The 27813-nt window shown below is 45.2% G+C and overlaps 2 protein-coding genes, 1 long non-coding RNA gene and 1 pseudogene across 4 annotated transcripts; 1 reads left to right on the forward strand and 3 right to left on the reverse strand.

Annotated features, from left to right (window-relative positions):
• Positions 1-243: 243 nt before the first annotated feature.
• On the reverse strand, positions 244-4204 carry LOC116910384 (schlafen family member 12-like). The gene is given in 3 exon segments (XM_032914228.1): positions 244-893; positions 1708-1821; positions 3111-4204. Coding segments are annotated over 3 exon segments (1776 nt in total). The 5' UTR covers positions 4123-4204.
• Positions 4205-4221: 17 nt separating this feature from the next.
• Positions 4222-16499, reverse strand: LOC116909948. The gene is made up of 4 exons (XR_004389114.1): positions 16422-16499; positions 15846-15926; positions 13124-13193; positions 4222-5405 (listed from the first exon to the last, which is right to left on the reverse strand). It is a non-coding gene; the product is annotated as an uncharacterized LOC116909948 (long non-coding RNA).
• LOC116909947 lies at positions 8776-9443 on the forward strand (annotated as a pseudogene).
• A 5026-nt stretch (positions 16500-21525) lies between the features above and the next one.
• LOC116910199 (schlafen family member 12-like) lies at positions 21526-27600 on the reverse strand. 2 transcript variants are annotated; one of them, XM_032914060.1, is made up of 2 exons: positions 27093-27600; positions 21526-23187 (listed from the first exon to the last, which is right to left on the reverse strand). In XM_032914060.1, exon 2 carries the CDS (start codon positions 23146-23148, stop codon positions 22132-22134), a length of 1017 nt encoding a protein of 338 aa, XP_032769951.1. In that variant the 5' UTR covers positions 23149-23187; positions 27093-27600; the 3' UTR covers positions 21526-22131. The 2 variants fall into 2 exon arrangements, with proteins under 2 accessions (XP_032769951.1, XP_032769952.1); XM_032914061.1 differs by lacking the exon at positions 27093-27600 and adding an exon at positions 25704-25792.
• Positions 27601-27813: the final 213 nt, after the last annotated feature.

Consider the following 27813-nt stretch of genomic DNA (forward strand, 5'->3'; position numbering starts at 1 on the left):
AACTCTTTACATAGACCAGGAGGTTCTGCCTTCCTCCAGGTGCTGGAATCAAAGGCATGGGCCACATGCATGGCTCAGGGACACGTTCTTAATGCTTAGCTTGTCATTGCCAGCTCCAATGGCCAATTCCTTTTCCAGAATTGGTTTCTATTTCTATAAAGCTCAATGTCACATTTTTCGTATTTTTATAGAATTGAAGAACCTACATATTGTAACATATCATTGTGCCATACACCATTTTTTTTATGTCAAAGCCAGGCTTGAACAGGATTTAGGATAATTCTTCAAAGAGTAAACTATATAACTTCATGTTTTTAAAAACGCAAAGATAAAATGATCACTACAGTTTTGCCTAGGTAAACTGTAGAAAGATTCACGACTCCCTAAGATTTCAGCAAGAGCTTTTTCTAAGTCTATTGCTGTCTTGGTTGTCAGATAATAGTTTGTGGGGTAATATATTTTCGAGCTTGAATCATAAAGGGACACTGCCTTATTATGACCCAAATATGTTATCTTTATCGCGATACCTATTTTCTCAGTGTAACTACCATGGTTTGCCAACGTCTGCTTTAGTGTTAGGGCGGTTTGTCTATAATAGCCCTTTAACTCAGCGCCTAGTTCCCTCAGAAGAGTGCTGTCATCTTCCAGGTCTTCATCTCCCAGGACAAAGCCATGCAGGGTCAGGAGACTGTCCTGGGAAATCTGAAGCGTATCCAAGATGACTCCGTGCTTGTCTTGCAAGGGTAGATCCAAAGCCCATCTCTTAGTGACGACCAGCGTTCCATTAGGAGGCGAGTCCAACTGTGCCCAGAGCAACTGCTCATGCGCTTCCTGTGGTGAGACCAGTTTCCCGCAGAGGGCTTCTGGAGAGCCAATCACCTTTCCAGATATCGCTAGACAAGAAAAGAAACACACCAAATTATAAAAGTAAAATCTTGGATTGTCATGTGTGACACACCAAGCAGTCTGTAAATCCTACACTTTGCATTCTGACCCAGAAGGTGAACACAAGATACTTTACGCTGACTCAGGAACTGGAAGGAGGTAGGTGCAAAGGGGACTTAGAGACCAAGGGGAGCCATGGAGACAGCTGAACACTAACGGTCCTGCCTTTTCCATACCAGGACTCGTCAGAGGCTTGCCTTGGGGAACTCCATGCACGAGAAGAGTCAGGGAGCAAAGGTCAGACTAACGCTGAGGACAGAACAGTCAAGTAATGAGGCAGGCAGAAAACATGGCGAAACGGGGAGGCTCCACAGGGCGAAGGAGGGAGCAGTCTACTTTCCCAGAGTTCCAGGGGTGGGGGAGAGGATGCCTCAGAGAGGACCACAAGGCAGACTAGGCTTCCCTGGTGAGCACAGACTAGCAGTCCCAGTCATAGGGTAGCACATAGTTCTTCAAAGCCTTGTATCCAGTGAAGAAATTGGAAAAGACACTATCACCTTCTACCCAGCAGATTAGAATTACAGAGGAAATTTCTTTGTTTGTCTCCCTGAGAATGTCACATGTTGCCAGGTGCTGCTATCGTGTGTGTGTGTGTGTGTGTGTGTGTGTGTGTGTGTGTGTACCAAGTTACTTGAGGGAACTGAAAACAAGTAACACTCCCAGTGCAGGAAGCCTGGAGACACGTTTCAGCACAGAGCCCAGCTGAGGAAGGAGGCCGGAACCTAGTCACGGCAACCAAGGTAGGCAGCCAAGTGAACCTACCTGGAAGGCGAGCACTCTGCTGAAGAGCATCAGGATTGTCAGAAGGAGAGCAGCTATGGGGACTGTGTGGCAGTCGGCTTGACTGAAGAGGGCCTTTATCTTGCTTGGAGAAACCTGTGAAGACAAAAGTAATTTTAAGTTTCCCATAAATGCAATAACTCTTGAAAAGCCCATTAGAAGTCTCAAGTAAACCACCAGTTCCTAATAGAAAAGGAAGTTAGATTATCAGGCCAAAAACAAAAAACAAAAAACTACCAAATTAAACTCTGGTGATACTGAACTGCATTACACTACCCTCAACTAAACATAACTGTAGAAAGGATGCTACGAGTAGTTGGATGTAGTAACAATTAGATGGGTACATTTTACTTTGTGTTTGTTTGTTCGTTTTTAAATTGAGATAGGGTCTCACATGGCCCAGACTGGCCCCAAAGTCGCTATGTAGCCAAGGGTGACTGAATTTCTGATCCAACTGCATCTCCCTCTAAAGATTTTGGATCACAAGTATACTCCCATGCTTAGTTTTAGGGTTTTATGCAGCCCAGGGGATTGAAGCCAGAACTTCTTACATGCTAGGCAAGCATTCCCCCAACTGAGAAATGTCAGCAGATTTGGTTTATTTTAAAAGCAGTTCAATCTAGAAATCAGGAAGGCTGCTCAGGAAAGAGTCTATGAAGAGGCTGGGAAGCTCATGTTTTTGGAAACCATAAGGTTCAGGTATGAGCTCCCATGAGGGTTTTACATCCTAATCCCAGAATGAGACAAGAGAACTGAGATCAGGGCAGAGGTTACCTGAGGGTGAGCTATAGAAGCCTTGTTGTAGGAGAGATATGAACAATCAGTGGTCTGGAAAGAGGCAAGAGGGACCGGATAGGCAACTCTGCATGGATGTGTGAAGGTCAGTGTACAGGAAGGACAGTGACCATGCAAGGCTGTGCTGTTCAGCTTTCTGAGGGAAATGAGTAAGCCATGAGTCTAGGACAGGACAACACTCTCACTATTATGGTGTAAAAAGCTGGGCTGCATTTTCCTCTGGCCTGAGACTTGGCGGGGATCTCAGCTTGAGCTCCTGGGAGAGATGAAAAGACCTAGAGAGGAATTATGAAGCCTGGTCCCTTCCTGTTCCTGCTCCAGTTCTAGACACTGGAGAGGCAGATTGCATGAGACGTGGTCACTCTGAAGGAAACACCTCACAGTACTACATAAGCAGGTAATGTACGTTCTATAGGGAATATTCTAAGTGGGTCAAAAAAACAAGGGGTTGTGAACTACAGATTGTATCTAGCAGAGATCAGTAAATTAGCTGTTGATATTTGAGGACTTCTCAGGCTGCCCAAGTCCCAGAAAGCATCTTCCAACCCCCTCAGCCCAGAGGAAGCTGATTATTAATCTCTGTTTCTCACATGCTGGGCCATCCATCTGGCGTTTCACCCATTCCTCTGCGGTAAATCTCTTCACACAGCTGCCTTCCACGTGCCAGGATTCGGGCTCTGCAGCGAACACTGCACAGCAGAATCTCTCCACTCTGAGCGCACACACGTATGAACACGCAGCTCCGGGTTTGTGCACTTCCATGAATTTGCACGTGTACTTGATCTTCTCCTTCTCCTCACAGAAGTGAGTGACAGGCAGCTGTCGGATGCACTTTTCTATTTCACTCTCTAGATGCACAAGGTCGCTCTTCTCTGCTTCAAAGCCAATAATTTGCTGGGTTTTGCCATCCAAACCAATGAACAAATATCCCCCATCCGTGTTTGCAAATGAAGAAACAATTTGAGGGAGGTTTTCTAAAATGTTTTTCTTAGGAGTCAATTTTACTTCAGCATGTGTGGCTTTAGTGAAACAGAATTTCTCTTTATAGGTAAAACAGTCTCTGTTAAACAACTTAAGACATTCATTTAGTACTTCATTACAGACGATTGGTCCAGGTGATCTCAGTCTGGAATCTGATCTCCCTTTAGAACATTTCCTGGATTTGAGGAACTGCACTGCATTGACTGCTTTCAGTTCAATTGAGGATGAGATGCTTCTGATGTACAAGTTGGTTTTCAAGGTGGTGATCCCTGGACCTTTCTGTTTCAGCTTCCATGCTTTCACAAACATGAAAAAGTAGTCTTTGACCTGCTTGAAGTCTAGGTATTCATGAGGAAAATCCAGGATATGAGGTAAGAAATTTTCCAAATCCTGTCCTACTCCATCTCGGCTGAAGTTGTAGTTTTGATTTTTAATGCGAGCCTTGGCCACACCTCCTCCAGAATTCAGCAGGGTACACACAGCCTGTTGGAAAGTTTTGGCCTCTCTTTTTCTCCGTTGACTATCTTTCATTGATTTCCTGGTCTTCTCTCCAAGTGTGATTTCTCCTATATACAGAACCAGTTCAGCGTAGTCTGTGTCCTGATCGACAGTGATGCTCATTTTGCAGTTACTGTCTCTGCTTCCCAGATGAAATCCTTTCCTGCAAGACAGAAACAGTCATTACAGAAGGACCTAACCAGTTAGAGGCGAACCATTTGAGTTGCTGTGGATGAGCAAGTGAGAAGGTCAGATGTGATGTTTAGGGACTGTTGGGACAATTTTGAACTGACTACAATAATGAACACTCACTAAATTTTCTAATTTTCGGTCATGACTGTGTACGATCCTCTTCTATTTTGGATTAAGAAACGTCATTGTGTATATGCATTCTACATTCACGGCACTGTGTTTTACAAGAAAGTTTAAAATATTTTAGCCTAATTAAGTATTTTATATTTTTATGTGTATGAGTGTTTTGTCTGCATATATGTACGTGTGACACAGAGATGCGTGATACCGCTGAAGGTCTGAAGAGTTGTTGGATCCCTCGAGGCTGGAAATAGGGTGCTTGTAAGCTCCTATGTAAGTGCTAGGAATTGGACCCTATTCTCTATAAGAGCAACAAGATACCTCACTCTGAGCCAATACTGTAGCCCTACAAAAGGACATTTAACTTAATGCTGTACACTGAGTGTGCACTCCTGTCCAACGTCTTTGAGGTCACCGCCCCATCTGTCCATTATGCTCCCTTAGATAAATTCGGCTCTACTTTCATGTTTTACACACACACACACACACACACACACACACACACACACACACGGTTTCTCAGATGTGTAATATATACCCTCTAAGATCCACAACTGAGAGGAAATGGTATGAGATTTGTCATTCTGAGACTGGCTTGGTTCATTTCATCTGATTCTGTCCTATGATACCATCCCCTCCCCTTTCTTATGTGGAAGTTGTTGGGGTTGACAGTCAGGGTCAGAAAAGCATTTTCCAGGAGGCACAGCCTGGCCCCTTTCCTGCTTTAACATGGGTGTTCTCCATTCTCCAGCTCCCTCCTGGTATGGCTTCTATGCTCTGGAACCTTGATTTTCATATCTGAGCACTGTTCAGGAACACTTGGCCAAAATTCTAGCACTTTCTCTGTTTCTTCTGTCTGTCTTGATGCTGCTTTCCAGTTCTTCCCAGTATGACAAAAGCAACCATTTTATATGCTGTGAATCCTTCCAGCTTCCTGGCTTGGCATGCCGTCCTCCCTGAAAAATATTCCCTGGACACTTGAGCTGAACAGAGGGCTCTGTGAATGTCTGTGGATTCATGTCTTCCACCAACCGTGGGATGTTTCCAGCCATCTGTCCTTCAGATAACTTGTCAACTCTGTCCGGCTTCAGATTCTGGGGACAGAAACAATTAGTGTGTTAGTCCTCATGACAACGGTCCACACAGTGTTGGGCTCTCTGGGTTTTCTTCAGTTCTTTATGCTCTCTGGGCTTCAGGGTTTCACTGATCTTTAATTTTACTGGTTCATTGTTCTGCCTAGCAAGTCTGGCATTGAACCTTACTGAATATTTCTTTTAAATTCAATTAGTGTGGTCTTATACATCCTGTTTGGTTCCTTTCTGAGATATTGAATGACGTCACTTATTCTCAAAAGGGACTATCCTGGTTTCCATCTACAATTAGACCAGTCCTCAGAATCCCAGACAGGGCAACTCCATCTTGCAGTAAGGCTTCTCCTTCCCTGTTTGACATGACAGATTATAGCATCAGAAGCCCTGCTTCCCATACTTGGACATTGTGTGGTGACATTGGCAGAATCCTAATAAAGAGGGATTGCCAAGAAAAAATAACTTTCTCATGTCTGGAAAGATGTTTTAGCAGCAACGAGCACTGCCTGGGCACTTCCAGAGCACTCCAGTATCATTCATTCCAGCATGCATAGGGTGGCTCACAACCATTTGTAACTCAGATACGTGGTACTAAGAAAACCATTCAGGCAAAAAAGATACATACCAAATACATAAGTAAATTTAAAATACTATGTGAAGCACACATTCCCCATGATTCTTCTATATTTGGATGAAGCCTTCCCTCAACCATGGCCCCAGTAGCTTGTCTCTGTTGTAGTCAGCAGCAGTACAGAGACTCAGCACTACTCTGAGTGTTGAGAATAACTGAGGACGGAATGCCCCTCCTTAAATGGACCATCAACATGACCTGCCCTCTCAGGCTTAGGGAACATCGTTGCAGAGAGCACAGTAAAGAATTTCAGAGCTGAGAGCTAGGGGCTGGGGAAGTGGACACATGGTTAGGAAAATGCACTATTCTTCCTGAGAACCTAGGTTTGTTTCACTGTACAGACCTGACAGCTCACTACCATTCATAACTCTGGCTCTAGGAATCAGAGAGCCTCTCCTGGCCTCTGTAGCCACTGTACACACCCCTTGTACGCATACATACGCACAGGCAAAACACATGTACATATAGACTATGAATTAAATTCATCCCTTTTAAAGAGAGACTGTAAAGACTGGAGGACAGGAATGAATACTGGGACATGTTGTCTTCTGGGCATGATGTGGCCACTGCACTCATGGCTTCCTGTGGTGTCATTACCTGCCCACGATCATTCAACAAGGTCATTCACCAGGCAGCCTTAACTGGACTTGGTGGGTCATAATCAATCAATTAATTAATTGGAGAGATCAAATGAGCAGGGGCTAGAAGTGCATTTAGGGAATTGTTGAAGGGAAGGGCATGAGACCAGGATATGTTGTTACAAACATGAAATTATCCAGAAACAAATAAAAGATATCCTATTATGACAAAAGAAAACTGAAATTATACTCCTGGGCATATGTCCTAAAGCATCTAGGCTGTCGTCCTGGATACACACTTGTCCATTCATGTGGGTTGTCCTCCTACTCACAACAGCTCATGAACGAGCAAAGGGCCCTATCAGCAGGCGAATAGATGAGGAAATCATAACATGTGCACAATTACGCTCCCTACATGTTCAGCCTGAATTGAGGTTTACTCAGACATAAGGAAGAACAGAATCCAACACTGCAGAAAGCAGGATGGGGCTGAGGATTATAGAATGTGAAATGATTCAGAAAGACAAATCGTGTGTGTTTACTCTCAGATGCAGAATGCAGCTTTTAAAAGAGCAATCTGCAAATTCATTTGAAACAACAAAAAACCCAGGATAGTGAAAACTATACTCAACAATAAAAGAACTTCTGGGGGAATCACCATCCCTGACTTCAAGCAGTATTACAGAGCAATAGTCATAAAAACTGTATGGTATTGGTACAGAGATAAGCAGGTAGATCAGTGGAACAGAATTGAAGACCCAGAAATGAACCCACACACCTATAGTCACTTGATCTTTGACAAAGGAGCTAAAACCATCCAATGGAAGAAAGATAGCATTTTCAACAAATGGTGAAACTAGAGGTCAGTATGTAGAAGAATGCAAATCGATCCATTCTCATCACAATGTACAAAGCTTAAGTCCAAGTGGATCAAGGACCTCCACACCAAACCAGATACACTCAAACTAATAGAAGAAAAAGTGGGGAAGAGTCTTGAACACATGGGCACTGGAGAAATTTTCCTGAACAAAACACCAATGGCTCATGCTCTAAGATCAAGAATCGACAAATGGGATCTCATAAAACTGCAAAGCTTCTGTAAGGCAAAAGACACTGTCATTAGGACAAAAGGGCAACCGACAGATTGCGAAGATTGGTAAAGATCTTTACCAATCCTACATCTGATAGAGGCTAATATCCAAAATATACAAGAACTCAAGAAGTTAGACTCCAGAGAGCCAAATATTAAAAATGGGGTGCAGAGATAAACAAAACATTCTCAGCTGAGGAATGTCAAATGGCTGAGAAACACCTAAAGAAATGTTCAACATCCTTAGTCATCAGGGAAATGCAAATCAAAACAACCCTGAGATTCCACCTCGCACTAGTCAGAATGGCTAGGATCAAAAACTCAGGTGACAGCAGATGCTGGCGAGGATGTGGAGAAAGAGGAACACTCCTCCATTGTTGGTGGGATTGCAAACCGGTACAACCACTCTGGAAATCTGTTCCTCAGAAAATTGGACATTGAACTACCTGAGGACCCAGCTATACCTCTCTAGAGCATATACCCAGAAGATGCTCCAACATATAACAAAGACGCATGCTCCACTATGTTCATAGAAGTATTACTTATAATATCCAGAAGCTAGATATTTATAATATCCAGATGCCCTTCAACAGAGGAATGGATGCAGAAAATGTGGTACATCTACACAATGGAATACTACTCAGCTATCAAAAACAATGACTTTATGAAATTCAAGGCAAATGGATAGAACTGGAAAATATCATTCTGAGTTAGGTAACCCAATCACAGAAAAACACACTTGGTATGCACTCATTGATAAGTGGATATTAGCCAAAAAGAATTACCCAAGATGCAATCCACAGACCACAGGAAGCTCAAAAAGAATGATGACCAAAATGCAGATGTTCCCACTCCTTCTCAAAAGGGGAAAAATATTCATAGGAAGGGATATGGAGGCAAAGTTTAGAGCAGTGACTCAGGGAATGGCCATTCAGAGCCTGACCCACATGTGGCCCATATATATACAACCACCAAAACTAGATAAGATTGATGAAGCTAAAAAATGCATGCTGATTCTTTCTCTAGTTACTGCAGACAAAAATCCCAGAAGAATAAGGAAACTTTGAACCAGGAGTCATGGAAGCCAAACCCAAGCTCTACTACTTTCAAGGCAGGGGAAGGATGGAGTCAATCTGCTGGCTGCTGGTTACGACTGGAGTGGAGTTTGAAGAAGAATTTCTTGAGACAAGAGAACAATATGAGAAGTTGCAAAAGGATGGATGCCTGTTTTTTGGCCGAGTTCCATTGGTGGAAATAGATGGGATGCTACTGACACAGACCAGAGCCATCCTCAGGTTCTTGGTTGCCAAGCACAACCTGTATGGGAAGAACCTGAAGGACAGAGTAAGGATTGACATGCATGCTGATGGCACCCAGGACCTGATGATGATGATTGCCGGGGCTCCATTTAAAGCCCCTAGGAAAAAGAGGAGAACAATGCTTTAGTAGTGAAGAGGGTTAAAACCTGTTACTTTCCAGAGTTTGAAAGGATTTTAAAAGACCACAGAGAAGTTTTTCTAGTTGGCAACCAATTCAGTCGGGCAGATATACAGCTACTGGAAGCCATTTTGATGGTGGAAGAACTCAGTGCTCCTGTGCTGTCTGACTTCTCTCTGCTGCAGGCATTTAAGACAAGAATCAGCAACATTCCTACAATTAAGAAGTTCCTGCAACCTGGAAGTCAGAGGAAGCCACCTCCAGATGGTCACTATGATGACATGGTCAGGACTGTCCTGAAGTTCTAGTGACAGCATGCTTTAAGGTGGCTACTGCAAGGGTCCAATTGCAGCAGCAGCTACAGAGCATTTCAGAAGCAAGATATGGCTCCTAGGAGTAAAGGGCTTCAAAGAACAAAACCATTCTGTCCACAATGACAAATGCCAATTAAATAGAGTGAAAAACTTAAAAAAATAATGCATGCTGAAAGGGACGGGATATAGATCTTTCCTGAGAGACACATCCAGAGCATGTCCAATACAGAGGTCAATGCTAGCAGCAAACCACCGAACTGAGAACAGGACCCCCTTGGGGGAGAATTAGAGGAAGTATTGAAAGAGTTGAAGGAGCTTGCAACCCCATAAAAACAAAAATGCCAACCAACCAGAGCTTCCAGGGACTAAACTACTACCGAAAGACTATACATGGACTGACCCAGGCCTCCAACTGCATATATAGCAGAGAATAGCCTTGTTGGGGCACCAGGGGAAGGGGAAGCCCTTGGTCCTGCCAAGGTTGGACCCCCCAGTGCAGGGGAATATGAGGGTGGGACAGTAAGGGGGATGTAGAAGGGGAATACCTGTATTTGGGAGGGGGAGGAGAGGGAATGGGGGCTTATGGACAGGAAACCAGGAAGGGAATAACATTTGAAATGTAAGTAAAGAAATATATCTAATAAAAATTTTAAAAAAGGTATTGACGTACGTGGTATTTTAAAAGGTATGACTGAATAATGTGTTTCAGGTATTAACGTATGTGGGAAGAGGAGGGGGAGGGGGAAGAAGAGAGCGTAAAGGGGGTTCCCATGAATATCTTTTTTCTGATGTCATAATGAAACCTTTATTCTGTAAAACTATTCTCAATTAATAAGAGAGAGGCTCATGTGAATGGAAAAACATCACCTCCAACAACAAATCACCTTTCTCACAGTCCACCTCTCTGTGGTGTTTTTCATCTGCAGCTTCCTTTGCTGTTTTGACACTAGAGGACACTCACACACAAAATGACAGCAAAGACAGCCATATAAAATGGGCTGGGAGACGCGTGGGGGAATTTCATTGACTTGGCCGATACCAAATAAATGCAATGTCTGTCCACCACTGTGGGGCGTCCTACATTGAACTCACTTTTCTCCTGGAACCCAGTTCACATGAGTCACTGTGACTGTCAATGTCATCCAGGTAGATACACGCAGGACTCTTTCATGCACTGTAAAATTTTTCACTCTATGAATATGTTTTAGGGTGCTGTGTTGTACTATTGTTTTGAAAAATGTTTTATTTGTATGGGTGTTTATTCTTTGTGTATGAACCACCTTGTGTGCCTGTGTCTTTGGAGTCCAGAAGATGACATTAGGATATCAGATTTGGAGTTAAAAATGGTTTGAGCTGCCCTATGGGTGTTACAAATAGAATCCATCCAGGACACATAGAAGATCAGCCAGTGTTCTGAATTGCTGACTCATCTATGCAGCCTTTGTCTGTCTGTCTGTCTGTCTGTCTGTCTGTCTTCTTTACATTAAGTTAATTGATATATGCATTACTTATATAAAAATGATACAAGTTGGTAAATTTGTGTGAAGAACACAAAACACCAACTTCTACACCTAGGTCTGGTAGTGCATCCTGTAATCCCAGCTACCCAGGAACCACCTGAGGCAGAAAGATCCTAAGTTCAAAACCAGCCTGGAATGAAGAGTGAGTTCAAGGCCAGCCTTTGCAAGTTAGCAGATCTCTTTCTCCAAATACCAAATAACCAGAGGAGTGGAGACAGAATTCACAATCAGAACCCTGGACCAGCACGTCCTCGACTCTAGGTTCTACCCTTAATACACAAACCTGAGTCTGACTTAATAGCTTTCAAAAGGAGAACACACTGTTGTTTGACTAGGCACCCCGTTCTGCAAAGGCTCCTCTTACATGACCCACTTGGATAGTCCTTCAGTAATACATTCCAACGAGCAAACCCACTTCCTGCTCACTGCTATCCTAACTTCTACTTGCATCCAATCAGGTTCCTTAAATTCCTTATAAAAGTGACTTCATACAGGGTTGGCCTGTCTTACTTCCATAAAATAATGTCATTCAGTTTTATCCATGTGTTCACAAATGACTCTATCGCCTTCCTTTTAAGTCTCCATAGCAGTCTTCAGTGTGCATGTGTTACATCTTCTGTATCTCTTACCCATCTATGTATCTTACTTGGTCTGATTTCATACTTTGACTCTTTCCAAAATGCAGAAATAGCCAGGGATGAGCAGCTGTCTCTCTGGCATAATGACATCGTTTTCCTTGGACATATCTAGTAGTGTTTCTCACTTGTTGAGGAGCCACTATGGTCTCCAGACTATTCACTCTAATTCCTACTCTTCCACCCATGTTGTGGAGGGATCCTGTTACTCCACATCTGTGACAACAGGCATCTTTCATCTTTTGATAGCAGGGTGCAGGAGCTGGGGAGATGGCTTCATGGTTAAGAGCACCTGCTACTCTTGCAAAAAAACTCAAGCTCCATTCACACACATGAAATAAAATTAGTCTTAAAAAGACAGTCATGACACTGATGTCACGATAGCTCAGTAGTAATGAGTACTATCTGTCTGTCCAGAGGATGCAGACCCAATTCCCAGCACCCACATGACGGCACACAGGATCTGTAACTCCATGTCACCCTCTTCTATCTCTGTGAGCACAAGGTACACACACAATGTACATACATACATGCAGGAAAACCATCTGCACTAATGAAATAATAATTAAACATTAAGGAAGTCAATCATTGTGACAAGACTAAATCATATTTAACTGTGTTTCTTACATCTTCTCAACGGTTAACGACATTAAAATTTTTGTCAAATGCCTCTTGGCCCTTTGTGAATCTGGTTGAAGGGTCCCACTAGACTCTATCCAGCTGTGGACTTTTCAACAGATCAGGATATGGGGCTTCTCATTTATCAGCACCCCAACTGTGGGATGTGAAATATATCCCTTTAGTCCATCTGTAGTTGAATTATATCTGCATGTGAGATCTCACTTCATTCTTCATTCCATGTAGAGATCTCTCTTTAGTTTCTTTCTATAGGGCTAGGTTTCTAAGAGGATGGGGCATCCTTTTTTTTTTTTTTTTTTTGGAGCTTGGGACCAAACCTAGAGCCTTGCGCTTGCAAGGCAAGCACTCTACCACTGAGCTAAATCCTCAACCCCATGGATGGGGGGGGGGCATCCTTGAAAGGACTCCTGGAGATCTACACAAACCTCTGCTTCCCCTGCCTCAGTAGCAAGGCTTAGACCAGGCATAATTGGGCAGTGCCCAAGCTACCATAATTAGAATTCATCTTTGTGGAGCTAAGAGTTAAACCTGGGTCTGAGGAACTCTGTTATTGTCCAAGAGTAATTAAGCACCCTGCAGCTCTCCCCATTGCACAATCAGAGGAAAGCATTTGCTCTCAACCTAACTCCCACAGCATGCAAAGCCCCAGTAGCCTGTGCATCCATAGAAGGGACTTGCGTCTGTAGAAGGGGCTACAGAAATGCCAAAGAAACAAAGATATTAGAAGGGACAGAAAATATCTCAGGCTTTACACGAGACAGTGTGGCTGAGCCATCAGTCTCTTATTCATCCCCAAAACAATAGACTGGACGTGCTGTTGGAGTAGGGATAGAAAGAAAATGGGATTGCAGGATGATGGTAAGAACCTGGCTCACTTTACCTTGGCTCGGAATCTGGGTTGCTTGAAGTCCAGGGTGTTCAAAAGAGAGAACTTCAGGTTGTGTGTCCTCCTGTAGAGTAGGAGCCATGCAAGAATGAGATTTCTTTTAGTACTGAATGTGGTTTTTGTTGTTTTTAATGTTTCTATAGAAGGAATAAAGTGCTTATGTTCTTTCCTCTCCTTTCTCTTTCTGCCCAGCGTTATTCTAGCCTACAACCATGCTGCCACCTCAACATCCCAAGTACACACCATCACTATGGTATCATGCCTAGGACAGAATTCACGCTGTTAATATTTGACTTAAGATTCTGTGTATAGGATTCTCTTCTGAGTACCGGTGTTCAAAGATGCTCGTGTAGCGTTCACGTCGGCTTCATGAAATGGGTGGGAAGTGCTGGCTGCACTCAGATACAAGCTCTTCTCTGAGTTGTGGACCTTTCTGAAGTGAACCACTGTGCAGCACACACAGTAAACCGCACCTGAAGGACTTAGCATTTCGCTGGCATGAAGGGCTATCTTCCCCCCACCACCACCCCAAGGGAAGAGTTCATCATGGTCTGCCATGCTGGCAGAAACCCGAGTAGAAAGTTTGGCATTTGTTTCACCATGCCACCACATCTCTCACGTACAATGTGTTTGTAAAGTAGTGATTGACAGCTTCTGTAAACCCCTGTGAGCTGCAGTGTTTTTAAAATGAGTGTTTTGCCTTATGTATGTCTGTGCAACACACATGCACCTCGCTTCAAGGGATTTCTGAGGAGGGATTCACTGGAACTAAAGATAGGCATGTTTGTGACATAGTACATAGGTACTGGGAACCAAACCCAGGTCCTCTGCAAGAGCAACAAGTACTCTGAAGTTCTGGACCATCTGCACAGTCCCTGTAAACTGCTGCTAAATGTCACACTGAGTGTTAGTGTGCCAGGGCTTAGTCGCAGCATCTGGGAGTGGAGAAGGCATCTGGATGGATAATGTAATATATTTCATGATCCGGGCTCACCCTGACTGAAACTTAAGAAATGTACTGATTTTTTTATTTATTTAAATTGTCTTTTTAAAATTATTTTTCTTTATGGTTGTTGATATATGCTCTTGCTATGTTGAACCTGCCATGTAGAGCAGGTTGGCCTCTGTCACACAGTAATATAACACAGATGGGGCCCAGCTAAGGGAGAGCATTTGAACACACTCTTGACAGTTCCAGACAAAGTCAGGCTAGAGGAAGAAGTCTTGACTCCCAGGAGATGAACAACAATCGAGTCGAACACTGGGATCACTCAAGTTTACACAGAAAGCTTAACACTGGTCTCAATGTGGTGTAACCACATGAAACATACAGGAAGGTGTGTGTCGCCACCTTCAGGATGACTCTGCATTATGCTAGAGCTGATCAGTGTGCTTTAGTGCCCAGTATTAAGGGTTCCTGCACAGGAGCGCTGCCTGGACCTGACCCTACATTCCTTAAGGCTCTGCCAGCAAGAAGCCTATACTTAGAAGGCAGAAGGAGCCAAGGCTGGTGCTGGCCTTCAGAGGCTGGTGTAGGTAGGCCTTGTGAGCTTGAGGCATGCAGAACGCGCTCAATGAATTGAAGGCCAGCCTAGGGTTCACACCAAGAACCTCTCTGCCTCCCTCCCCTCTAAATATTACAACGGAACCACACCAGACATATCTGGATCAAAAGCAACCTGTGTTGCCAAGAGGGGAGTACTTTCATTTCTGCCAAGTTGGATGCTGCAGCCCCACCATGTTCCATTCACTGCACCCCCCCATGCAGCTCCCCAATCAGGCTGTGTCCTACGCCAGCCACCCCTGGTTCACTCAGCACATGGAGAGGGGACAGAAACCACATATCACCCCAAAGTGTCAAAGGACGATGCTCATGCCTCTGGGAAATTTCAAAATCAATGGTGATACAGTACAGTCCCCTTTACAGGAGCTGTGGGCTAGCCTGGGACACTGGCCATCTTGGTTCAAGACCTCAGCAATGAAAACTCTTCATACCCTGTACCTTCAGGCACACAGTGTGGACAGAGCTTAAAAGCAAGGGAGACACCAGAGCTCATCAAATTGCAAGACTTTAGTAAAGCTCAGAGACCTCCTGGTTCCCTGGGTCTACTTTACTAGGTAGTTCCTTCCTCTCAGACTGTAGACTCTGGGGGCAAATCTCTCAGGAGGGAAGCAGGGTGCCTGTCAGCTATATCAGGCAGAAAGGGGATGCCATTCAGATGTGCTTAGTTTGCCCCAAACGCAGGCCGATGAGAAGGCACAGACAGAGGGGACTGAAGTCGATGGATCTGTTTCTTGGGCAACAAATGAAAATGAAAAAGCAAACAGCCCAACCAACCCTAGCTCGTTGTCTCTCTCTCTCTCTGGGTTGCTGCTGTGCATTTCTCTTGGGAAAGGGAAGTTCTCACCGTCTGGATTGTAAAGGTACACAGAAGCGTCTTTGTGGCTCTAGAGCTCAGGCTGTGCCCTACCTGGAGCCATGCTTTCTCAATGTTCAACAGTGCCGAGTCTCTCAGAGGATAGGGAAGGGGAAAGGGACTCAGGAGATCCACACAAGCCTGCTCAACATACCTCACCCCGACCTGCCTCTTCCTCCCTCACTAGTCAGCCTCAGAACCAGCCTCATGTGCTCCCTCCCAGCAACTTTAAGCCCTCACTCCATCCCCTCCCTCCATCCCATCCCTCCACCTCCAAGGAGGAAGTCATTTTCTCTCACCCCAAGCTTTCAGAGTCTCCAAGTTCTCAACAGCCCGTACTCTGAGAGAATAGCTATGAGGACGCCAAGGAGCCAAGATTCCTAGAAAGAAAACAGCCAGGGTTAACCTGAGAGGGAAGGGTTGTGCAGGCGACTGCTACCCCACATGTTGGGGTAGAAATCTCAGCTCAAGTCCAGACAAATGACACCAGGCCAACATGGTTCCATGTGGAGAGGTTTAAGGAGAGACTGAGACAAGGGACAGAGAGAGAGAAGAAGAGTAGAAGAGGAGAGGGGAAGAGACAGGCCATGAGCACATGGAGAGAGGGGAGAGGGGAGTAGGGAGAGAAGGGAAAAAGGGGAAGAGGGGAAGAGGAGGGAGAACAAGAGCAAGAGGGTGAGGAGGGGGCAAGCTGCCCCTTTCATAGTGTGAGGCATACCTGGCTGTTGCCAGGTAACTGTGGGGGTGAAGCTTATACAGAATGCTAACACCACATCCTCCCAGAGCCAAGAAGTAGACAGGACTTGATGTTGTGTGGAGACAGAAAGAGAAAGACAGCAGGGTTGAATCTGTCACAGTGGACCTGGCTCACTTACTCTGTGTCCCAGAAGCTGTGTTCCCTGAAGCTCAGAGCACTGGTAGGCTTCCCGGCCTTTCCTTGTGCAGAGAGACAGGAAGGGTGTTGAGAGAAATGCAAATGTGGAGGGAGAGCCAATATGTATATAGCCACAGTGGGAACGCTGGCTGACGTAAAACGGAGTAAGCCCCACCTTTTTTGCTACTTTTTGAGTTACTCTGAGTCATCACTCTGAGACTTTGAGCATTTCCTCACTCCACGAAGTATAGCAGGAAACTTAGGTGCTTTGTGCCAATGTGACTCGAACTGACAACAAGAACAACAACATTTTCTTTTCTTAATTTAAAAGGAGCAAACAAAAATGAAACTACATGGAATTCGCAGGGCAGGCCCTTGTGGAAGGAGCAGGTAGGGGAGGGGAAAGGTTCAGGGAAATTTGCTCATATTCATCTAGTAAACACGAAAGCTCAGCACCATGATCTCCTGGTGAAACCACAAGAAATACAAAATGATAAAGAGCGCTTCTGCTCTTATCTGCCTGGCGGGGTCATGCCAGGCCGTGTGGGCACCGTCTTACGGTGGGCTGGAGGTCTCATCATTGGAGGTCCGGGCATCATGGGCATGTGGCCTCCCATGGGTGACCTCATCCCAGGAGTGGGTCCCAAAGACATCCTCCCAGAAGGAAAAGGTCCCGTCATTGGCATCATGGGGGGGCCGCCTATGTGGGGTCCAGGCATCATGCCAGGAGGAGGACAAGGGAGACTGGAGGGAGGTGGGATCATGGCCCCTGCAGGCGGAGAAGCAGAGAATGGAGTTGGAGGCATCTTTCCTTGTTGAAATGCAGTCGTTGTTTGGGTTTCTGACCACTGCTGTGTGTCTTCCTCACAGACAGAGAATCATGGGTAAGATACGTATCCCAGTAGTCATAACAAAATTTAGGCACTTTGCTCCACAGGCGGTTGGCTACTTGGGTCCCAGCTACCAGGAACTGACGCACACAGGCTGTGCCGACGGAAAGGTGAGGGGCTGTCTGGAAGCTTTTTAATTTAATTAAACATGAAGATCCTGTCTCCCTGAAGGGGACCCAGCCTCTCCATCATCAGCAGCCTTCCAGGAGGAGAGATGGGGATGTCCTGGGAGAAGGAAGAGGCATGTAGAGAGGACTATTGCACCAACACTGGCAGAGGAGAAACACACACACACACACACACACACACACTCACACACACTCACACACACACTCACACACATTCACACACAGGAACACAGACACTGCTATCACTTTGCTTTCTTTGGGTCTGTTTTTATACTAATTATGACACTGCATGTTTGTGTAGCTCTTTGCCTCTGTGTCCAATCTCAAGAATGCACAATGATTTTTTTTTTTTCTTTGTTTTCAGCTTTTTGTTTGTTTCTTTAGCATGTGGTGGGGAAAGTTTTACTACATACATATTTAAGCAATACTGGGTTTCTTTAGACATTGTCCTAACAGCAAATGGTACTCTGTGGTCACACTCGTCCCTTTAAACTCTCTCATTCCCACTGCCCACAGGGAGCACGGGTTTGAATGCACAGGAACTGAAATGCTCAACCCACTGCAGTCCCTCTGCTGTCAATCATGTCCTGTGGGGAGCAGCACCCAAACCCCACCTCTGCCTCGAATGACTGTTCATGGAAGTATAGCCAAGAATCTCATTGTCAGGCTGCAGGCAGGGTCCACCCATGTAAGGAAACACGTGGGTATGCCCCAGCGCCTGCCGTGGCAGAGTCACCAACTCCAGTCATGCTAAACCTTTCATAATTACATACGAATCAGTTTCCCATCGCCAAAAGAATTTGAGCAAGCACTTTGCCTAGGGATTCAACAAAACAATCTTACAGCATTGGAGTATTGAACAGGGAGATTCTTCAGAGGGCCAGATTTTACTCAGGAGCCAGACACTGACTGACTATGGTCTAAGGCTTGAGAAAGATGCACCTCTGTTCTGTGCCTTTGTGGTACTGCTTAGTTTCGTTTCGCTTTCCCTGCTTTTGAGTTTCTGTTTCCTAGGAAAGGATAGCAGGGTTCTCTCTCCGTCTCCACCCTGCTAACCTCAAGGAGCAAAGGCTACTTCCTGTTATGTCATGCCCACCACTTACAGTCGGTGTGAAGTTCATGAGCTCTGGCTCGAGGCCGAGACACTGTGTCAAAAGAAACACTAAATCCCTCAAGGAGCAATGGGGTAAAAATGGTTGTGCAAACACTAAACTGTCTTCATTGGTCTCTTTGGTTGTGAGGCAGGGTCTCAGGTGTCCCTGGCTGTCCTTGAACTGGCTGTGTCACTAGCAAACACATGGAACGCCTGACATCTTGGTCATGCCCAACCCTAAGTGTTGACAGCACAAGCCTGTGCCACCATGCCTGGCTGGCTGTATTTTACTTTTTGATTGTTGATGCTTTTGATTTAATGCTCAAAAGAAAGGAGTGCTCTTGCAGTTTTCACACATGAATAGCATTGTACCGTGCCCCGTTATGCTCCCTTTTATCTATCCCTCCCCTAGGAGTCTCCTAATCACCATCTTTCTACCTTCATATCATACATGCCCATCTACAGCTCAAACACGAGAGACCTGAGAGAGTTCCTTCCTCTTCTTGTTAATGTTTTATTCTTCTCGATTTCTTCCTCTTTCTGTGTGTGTGTGTGTGTGTGTGTGTGTGTGTCTCAAGTGATTTGTATCTTCGTCTCTACACACACTTTAACTTAGTGTCTACCTTTGCCAATCTTGATTCACACTCCTTTGTAAATATTTCATTTCCTCCTTGTTTTGCATCACCATTTTCCAATGGAATCTATAAGAAATTTGTCAAAGTCTTCCTGCCCTGGGTAGGGATGGAGTTTAGAGGCAAATGATTTACTTAATATGTGTGAAATCTGGTGTCATTTGCCAAACACACACACACACACACACACACAGAGGGGGGGGGAGGGAGAGGGAGAGAGAGGGAGAGGGAGAGGGAGAGGGAAAGGGAGAGGGAGAGGGAGGGAGAGGAAAGACAGAGACAAGGAGACAGAGAGAGACAGAGAGACAGCCCGACCTGTATAGTGAGTCACGGTATCAAAATGTTTTTAAATACCCCCTCCTAGTTTTGAGAAGTGCAATTTCTGCATATGGCAGGTCTGCTGTGCTCATGAATCCATAGCAGCTATGGGTACCTGCGTAAGACCTGCTCAAGGTAAAGTCAGTCAGCAACTCCAGTGTCGATGGGGAGGAAATCATGACCCTCCCTCCTAGAGAAACTATTGGCAACTGATGGCTGAAGGCGGGCTGGTGTCTTGGTTAGAGTTGCTTATTGCTGTGATGAAACCCCATGACCTAAGCAAGTTGAGGAGGAATGGGTTTATTTGGCTTATACCTCCGTATCGCTGTTCATCATCAAAGGGAGTCAGGAGAGAACTCAAACAGGATGGTAACCTGGAGGCAGGAGCTGAGGCAGAGGCCACTGAAATGGGTGTTGCTTCCTGGCATGCGTCTATGGCTTGTTCCACCTGTTTTCTTATGGAAACCGGGACCAGCAGTCCAAAGATGGTCCCCACAATGGGCATGGGCCCTCCCCCGAAATCATGAATTAAGAAAATGTCTTAAAGGAGAGCCCACAGCCTGATTATATGGAGACAGCTTCTTGACTGAGGTTCCCTCCTCCCAGATGACGTTGGCTTGTATCAGGTGGATGTAAAACAATGGTAGTCATTTCTGTCCTGACATGTGGTTCCTGGTAGCTAACCCATGCTTAAATAGTCAGCACTGGTTGGTGGCCCTGGTTTTAAAGAGACGATGACATGACGGTAGAGAAGGGCCAATCTCAGGAAAAAGTTAGAGTTTGCTATGATCAGGATCCATTGCTATATGTATGAAATGTCAAAGAATAGATAAAAATTATTTTTAAAATTACACAATGACAACCACAAGGACATTGCAACACCTGCTTACAGTGAGGGTTGACGTAACCATGGTGAAATGAAAAGGAAACTGTGTAGCCAGCAGAGTGGCTGCCACTAGAGATCGCTGTGTTGAGTCAAATAAGCCAGACCTAGAACAAGAAAGATTTTCTCTTGTATGCAGAATCCAAGTTCATTTGGAAGGAAGAACAGGACAGAAGGGAAAGCAGAAGAGAAAGGGAGAATAAGAGGAGGGGGAAAAAAGGACAAGGGAGGGGAGACTAGGAAGGAAGCGACACCAGGAGAAGAGGTGAGAGAGGGAATGTAAATGAGAAAGGCAGTTCTACAGAACTCTCTTAGCTCTGATTCCCACAGAAGCATGATTCTTTGTTACAGGGAGGGCACATAGCATGTGGGAGGTTTTTCTCATTTGTAGGAAGAGAAATAATTATAGTGACTCTGTTACATCTGAAGCTTTATAGTAGTGTTTAACTCAAATTGTGCCCGAGTGGCATACACTGAGTGGCATATTCTGCCACCCACCGAGGACCAGCTCTGCTGAAGTTGTGACCGGAAGATGCTTGCCTGCTAGTGGGAGACTGCTGAATGGGAGGAGGTTGGGACCCCCCATCCCAGATAAGCACCAAGTGGGATGTATCTACAGTTACAACTTAGCCAAAATACATCTGGATGTGAAGGCAAACACAGGAACAACGTCTGGGGTTTGTCTTGCAGTAGGGTAGAACAAGAATGGGCTTTCTTTTGTGCTTTTCTTTCTTTCTTTAATCTTTCTGTAGTTGCTATCTTATAGAACTTTTGGCGACAATTAATATCTTTGAATCTCTTAGTGTAGAGAATGAATTTCTGTGAACATGTCATGGAAGTCATTTGAGCAAACATTAGATTTTAGAGAAAACATTTTTGTACCTGAGGGTAATCGATTTGGTTGCTATAAAAATATGGTAAATGTAGTTCTTCTACTCAACATACATCAAACAATTTCTGTCAGCCTGAGGCACGTGTCGCTCATTATGATGGCCAAGGGATCAGAGAAGTGCAGAGGCGGAGAGCATTGGCTTTAGACCCTGGTGTTGGAACTTAGCAGTTCCATGGTTTTCCATACGATGTTTGTCGTTTGAAATCAGAGCTTTCTCAAGTCTAAACAGGGCCCCAATCTATCGACAGAATCTCAGACAGAAGACTGTATATGATGAGCAGAATGTTGAGGCTTTTATTTGTCTATCAATCTATTTATTGAAAAAGTCATAAAAAGCAAGAGGTTGGAGGGGGCTCACAAAGCAGCAGTGAGCTTGGAGGGGCCGGGAGATGGGAGCCGCTGCAGGGAACTTTGCAGACTGGGTGTGCTGGTGCTGGTCTGGCCTCATCGGAGACTTTCCTCTTGCAAGACCTGAGAGAGCAGTGCAGCATACTCCACGGAGCCAAGCATTGTCAATAATGTGACTGAGAGGAGAGAAGGTTAGGGAGAAAGGAGCACAGGAAAGGGGTAGGAGTGAAACTGAATGGAGGATTCCTGAAAGACTTGCCAGCTCCCGGAAACGGAGCTCTCAACTGGGGAGATGTTTGGGGTGGGGACGCTTTCTTTACAAGTGAGTAGAGAGAGTTGAGGTAAAACCAGGGAGAGAGGGATCTGGGCTCCCAGGTAGGTTACAGATGCAGTGATGACGGCAAGGATCAGTAACGGAATCATCAAGACTAATTTGGGATCGTAGCTCAAATCCCAAAGAGAAACCCTTCCATCTTCCCTAGCTAAATGTATTTGAATCGCCGGTTCCCCTTCCTGAACCTGGCTTGTTAAGCTATCATTTTGTTGACCCATTCCTCTGTGGTAAATCTCTGTAAATGGTTTTCTTTCACGTGCCAGGAATCCGGCTCTGCAGCGAACACTGCACAGCAGAATCTCTCCACTCTGAGCGCACACACGTATGAACACACGGCTCCGGAATTGTGCACTTCCATGAATTTGCACGTGTACTTGATCTTCTTCTTCTCCTCACAGAAGTGAGTGACAGGCAGCTGTCCGATGCACTTTTCTATTTCACTCTCTAAGCACTTAGGATGGCAATTCTTTGCTTCAAAACCAACTATTTGCTGTTCTTTTTCATCCAAACCAATAAACAAATATCCCCCGTCAGTGTTGGCAAAGGCCGAAACAGTTCGAGGGAGGATCTCTTTAACTCGCTGTAGCAACTTTTTTGTTTCAAAAGATTTATATTCAACATTTTTGGATTCGCTAAAAGGGAATTTTTCCATTTTTGTAAGTTTTGACTGTTTAAAAAAAGCAGCGGCCAACTCCTGCACGTGGACTTCTTCTTGTAAACCATCACCAGGCCTTTTCCCTTCCAGCCTTGCTAAAGGTGACCTTCCTCCCGCGCCCGCCATCTTTTCTAAGAACTCCTGAGCAACATCAAAACTCATTTCAACTGAAGACGCCCCATTTCTCATGAACAAATTGATTGCAATGGTGGCAGGCTTCCCACCAGAGCCGTCTGGACTCTGCGATTGTACACAGATGAAAACGTTGAGTTGATCTTGCTTGAAGACCAGGCGTGTAGATGGCCAAATGTTCTTAAAAGAGGTTTCCAAATCATCTCCTATTCCATGTTTGGCCAAACTATAGTCTGGATTTTTGCTTTGAACCTTGACCTTTCCCTCTCCAAAATTTATCAGAGCACACAGAGCTGTTAAAATGTTCCTGTTCTCTTTTACCCTGTCATGATTCTCCATTTCCTTCCTACTTTGTATCCCAAGTGTGATTTCCCCTGCATCTAGAAGCAGTGCGGGCTTGGTGGTTTCAACAGTGATGTTCATTTTCCAGCAGTCCTGCCGCTCCCAAGCTGAAACCCTCACCTGTAATTAGACAGAGCCATTAGTATGGGGCTGAAGAGGAAAGGGTAAATTCTACACTGAGAAGCTAACAGCAAAAATTGCTTGCTGGGTGTGTTCCATGGGACTGGTGAGTGTGCAGACCGAGGAAGTGGTTAACTGGGAATGGATGTTTAGATGGTGGTAGCATGTATATGAAGTGACTTCACATAGTGACTTGCTGTATTTGTCCTGATCGTTCTGCATTTTAGCCTCATTTGATCAATAACGTGCCTCCTTCCTAATGTTCAATGTTATGAAACTTGGATTCCGTTGCTTTTCTGACAATAAAGCCCAGAGGCAATTTGCCTTTGCTTTTGGGTTTTGTTTGTTTGTTTGGAAGCAAAAAAATAATATTATTTTATTTATTACTTTTTTATTTTTCTTTTCATAATTTCAAATGTTCATCTATCAGTTGTCTACTTTTTGGAGAAACCTGTGGCAGAATTGCCTATGGGGATCTAGGGACATACAAAAATAAAGTAAGTTGGTTATCTTCCTTTTTTCTAGGAATAAATTCATTCACAAACTTTAGCGATTAGCCTTGAAAAAGATGGACCAGACCGTGGTTCTCTATTCTTACTAGACACCGGCATCCTTTCAGTGAGATAGGTTCTTACATTTGAAACAGAAGCATTGTGGCCCAGTGCCTGTCTTTTTTTCAAATGTCATATAGTTCTTCACTGTCGCGAAGACAGTGTCATCTAATGGCCTCAGTATTTGGAAAAAAGGGTCTTCCAGACAGCTAAGCTCACCCTGTGCTACTTCATGTCCCACGGAGATGTTAGCAGCCTTCAAAGAGAAGAGGATTGCCCCTATTTTCTAACCATCTTGATTTGCACCTCTACACCTACGCTACAAGAAACAAACATCTGTTATTCATAACCCACCAAGCTTGTGGCATATTGTTATATCAGGCTGAAGGACGTGAGAAGGCCATTTTCGGGCTCTGTGCTTCTCACCCTCGGTGTTAGTCTTGTAAGGGAACATCAGGGTGCATTTCACTACAGACTGCGACCTGGAATGATTTGACATTTGCCAACTACTACTTCTTGTTACTGTTTGCTTAGGATCTTGCTTATTTTTATTTTATGCACATGGGTGTTTTGCCTATATGTCTGTCTGTCACCAAGTGAGTGAGCGTGGTGCTCACAGAGGCCAGAATAGAGCATCAGGTCCTCTGAGACTGGATGTCCGCCTGAAGGTGGGTGCTGGGAACAGGTCTCTGGTCTTGCTTTTCCCTTGGATCACATATCATTCACATGTGACTTCCCATGTGTAGTATTTCTGTGTGAACAAGGGAGACGCCTGTGAAACTCTCAAATGTTTACTGTCACTGTCCTACTAACATGGCTCAGAGTGACTGGGATTTGAGTATGCTGATCACATCAGACTTTCACAAAGCCCAAGAGTTTCTCATGGAGTCCCTAGTCCTAGGCACAGTATGTTTCATGCACCTATAAAGACCTTCTGGAATGGGGGAAGGAGCATGGAGGCCAGAACGGGTAGACAGAATGGAGCCGGAGTCCACAAAACATGAAATGGGACCCCAAAGAGCAAAAACATGGATGAAAGGGTTGGGATGTCTTGAAGCGAAGACTTAGGCGAAAACAGAAGGTCACACTGGCTTTCTGTCTGTGGTATGTGAATGAGCTGTAAATGAGCTAAAACCATCTAAGCACACACAGCTCTGTGCTTGGAGAGCAAGCTTCTGGAGTCAGAATTACTCGGTCATACTTAGGAGATGAAACACCTAAGGATTTGGAAATGAACTAGCCGACTCTTCTCCGGAGGATGGCATCAGACTCTCCTCCATGTGTCATGGGCAAGCTTATAGGCTTCTGTCTAGTGCCGTAAGGAAAGTGCACTGTCTGCAAACCAGGAACAAACAGTGGCAGACACAGTGTCCCTCAGGGACACCTAGAAACTCAGAGCTGAGCAAGGACAAAGCTGCCTTCCTGAGAGATCCTCATTCTAAGGGGACCCAGGGAAAAAGCATTTGAACCTGTCAGCAAGACAGTCCCAAAGGGAGCCTGAGGCAGAAGTCCTGATCCTGGCAGGGGAGTGCCAACGAGGCTAGCCGGACTAGCATAACTTTACAGTTCAATAGTCTTGGTGCAAAGAAGAGAGAGAGAGAGAGAGAGAGAGAGAGAGAGAGAGAGAGAAGAGAAAACAGAGAGAAAGAGACAGATAAAGGCAAAGAGACAGAGACAGAGAGACAAAGAGACAGACAGAGACAGAGAAGGACAGAGACAGAAATACAAAACATAGAGAAAGAAAGAGAAATAGAGAGAAAGAGAGACAAAAGAGAGACAGTGGTTTATTTATGCCTTGCCTATATTTCATTTCCTTAATATAGCTAGTTAGTGTTGCTTGGTTCCTCCTTCTTCCATGGGAGGGCTGCTCCAGAGTTGAGACCGTTTTGGTTTTTTGCTGATAGACTGCCTGAAGACATGTTCACCATGCAAAAGGAAGCAGGGAGCCAAGAGGGTGGTGCACACCTGTCATCTCAGCACTTGCAAAGCTGAGCTGGAAAACAAGCTGGAAGATATTCTGGGCAAGATTCTGTCTGCTACAGTGTCCTTGCTGGGTAGGTATTGGAGTACTGGGTAGAAGCAGGGAAGAGACACAGAAGCCAAACAAAAAACAAAACTGAAACTCTGTTAAGGTCACAGGAATAACAGTTTCATTTCTGCCCAGATAGAAGGTGCAGCCCCACCCTGTTTTATGCACTGCTAAGCAGTCTCTGTTACTCACTCTCTCCCAGCCCCTCCTATCCAGCACCCCCTTAATCAGGCCCCGTCCCAAGCCAGTTCACTTCCCACCATGCAAAGGGAGCAGCATCCACATCTCACACTGAAGTGCTGATGGAGGATGCTCATTCACTGGCAGATTTGGAACTCGGGAGAATGCTAGTGGAATCATCTTAAAGAGAGTCTGTGGGATAGCCTGGGATCTCGTCTATCTCATTTAACACCTGTGACTATAAAAACTTTCTATGACTCAAATTCTCTCCCGGAAACATCTATCCAGAAAGTGGTCTTTAACAACTAAGCTGGACTCTGAGGCTCACCAAATTCTAATATCTACAGGAAACTCACTGATACCCCAGAAGCATTGAGTTGGATTTAAACATTAGTTTCTTTCAAAATTCTTTTATCGTGTTCACTGGAGAAAACTCAGCACTGCAATCAAAACTTTTGCTGTTGTTTGTTATCTTTGGCAGAAAATAGATGACGATCGGTCAGGTGACCCTAATTCTGTAAGCAATGCCAGTTGACAGGAAGGCACAGGATGGGGACACAGGAGTGGAAGAGCGTCTCTTGGGGAACAGTTGTGAAGCAATCCAGCTAGAATGCTGCTTTGCCTCTTGCTTGGGAGAGCAATGTTCTTGTCTTCTAGAGAAAGACCGCTAGGATCTGAGGTTCTTAGGTCTACTTAGTTCCAGAGTAGAGTTCTTCCCTGTTTACGGGCAATCTCCCCCTACCTTCCCACAGAGTCATGTCCCCATGGGATGGAACAACTTCAGAGGCGCTTGGAGACCTGCTCAATCCCCTGCCTCAGTAACCCCTACTTCACCCTCTCAGATTATCTCAGATCCCTCTATCCACATCTGTAAGGAGCCCAATCTAGGCAAACCAAGGGAGGGATTTTACTCTCATCCCACACTGCCCTAGTATCCAAGTCCTCAGTAACCAGTGATGGAGGCTATGAAGGTGCCAAGAAGCCAGAGTTCCTAGAGAGGTGCCAAAGCAGCAGGGTCTTCTTTAGACCTCTGGGTTGTGCTGGCAGCCCTACCTTATCCCACAGCTAGCAGAATGAATTCTGGGTGGGCACTGGGAGACAGATGTTGGGACAGAGGCGGCTGCCATGGAGAGTGGCTCACTTACCTAAACTGTTCTACTGAAGCTCTCTCAGCTGCTTGAAGCCAACTGCGAGTTGGCTGTGCTGTGGACACCTGCTGGCTGGAGGTAGAAAAACAAGAGCCCAAGACAGACTCCCACAGCAGCGACTTGGAGGCTGTCACCAGAAGTCCTTCTCGGATGGACACCTGGATCGGAGGGGAACAAGCTACAATGCCTGTGGTCACTCTCAGCTTTTGTCTTGGCAGACCTTTGTGGTTTGGACTGATTCATCTTCTCTGGGTCCTGATTTCAGTTTTGGAGAACCCGAGTTTCATTGGTTGACGTCACTTCAGGAAGTGTGAGAAGTCTCCTTCACCTCTTTGATCCCCTCTGTGATTGTCATTCCACCTGTAAGAACTGAAGAACAAGGATTCTAGACTTTTGAATGAGTTCAACTTTACAACTTCACTTGAATCCCCAGGGCAAAGCTGCTGCCGCTGCTGCTGCTGCCCTGACACACAGAAAGAGCAGGTGACACTGGGCACAGGCAAGAGCACCTGTCAGAGCCTCTCCAGGAAGGAAGAAGGGAGAAAGGACAAAGGTCACTTAGCCTTCCCACAGAGTCATGTCCCCAAGAAAATGGAACACCTTCAGAGGGGCGTGGAGACCTACTCAATCCCCTGCCTCAGTAACCCATACTTCACCCACTCAGAATATCTCAGATCCCTCTATCCACATTTGTAAGGAGCCCAATCTAGGCAGACCA

The sequence above is a fragment of the Rattus rattus genome, chromosome 9, assembly GCF_011064425.1.
Source record: "Rattus rattus isolate New Zealand chromosome 9, Rrattus_CSIRO_v1, whole genome shotgun sequence".
NCBI lineage: Eukaryota > Metazoa > Chordata > Mammalia > Rodentia > Muridae > Rattus > Rattus rattus.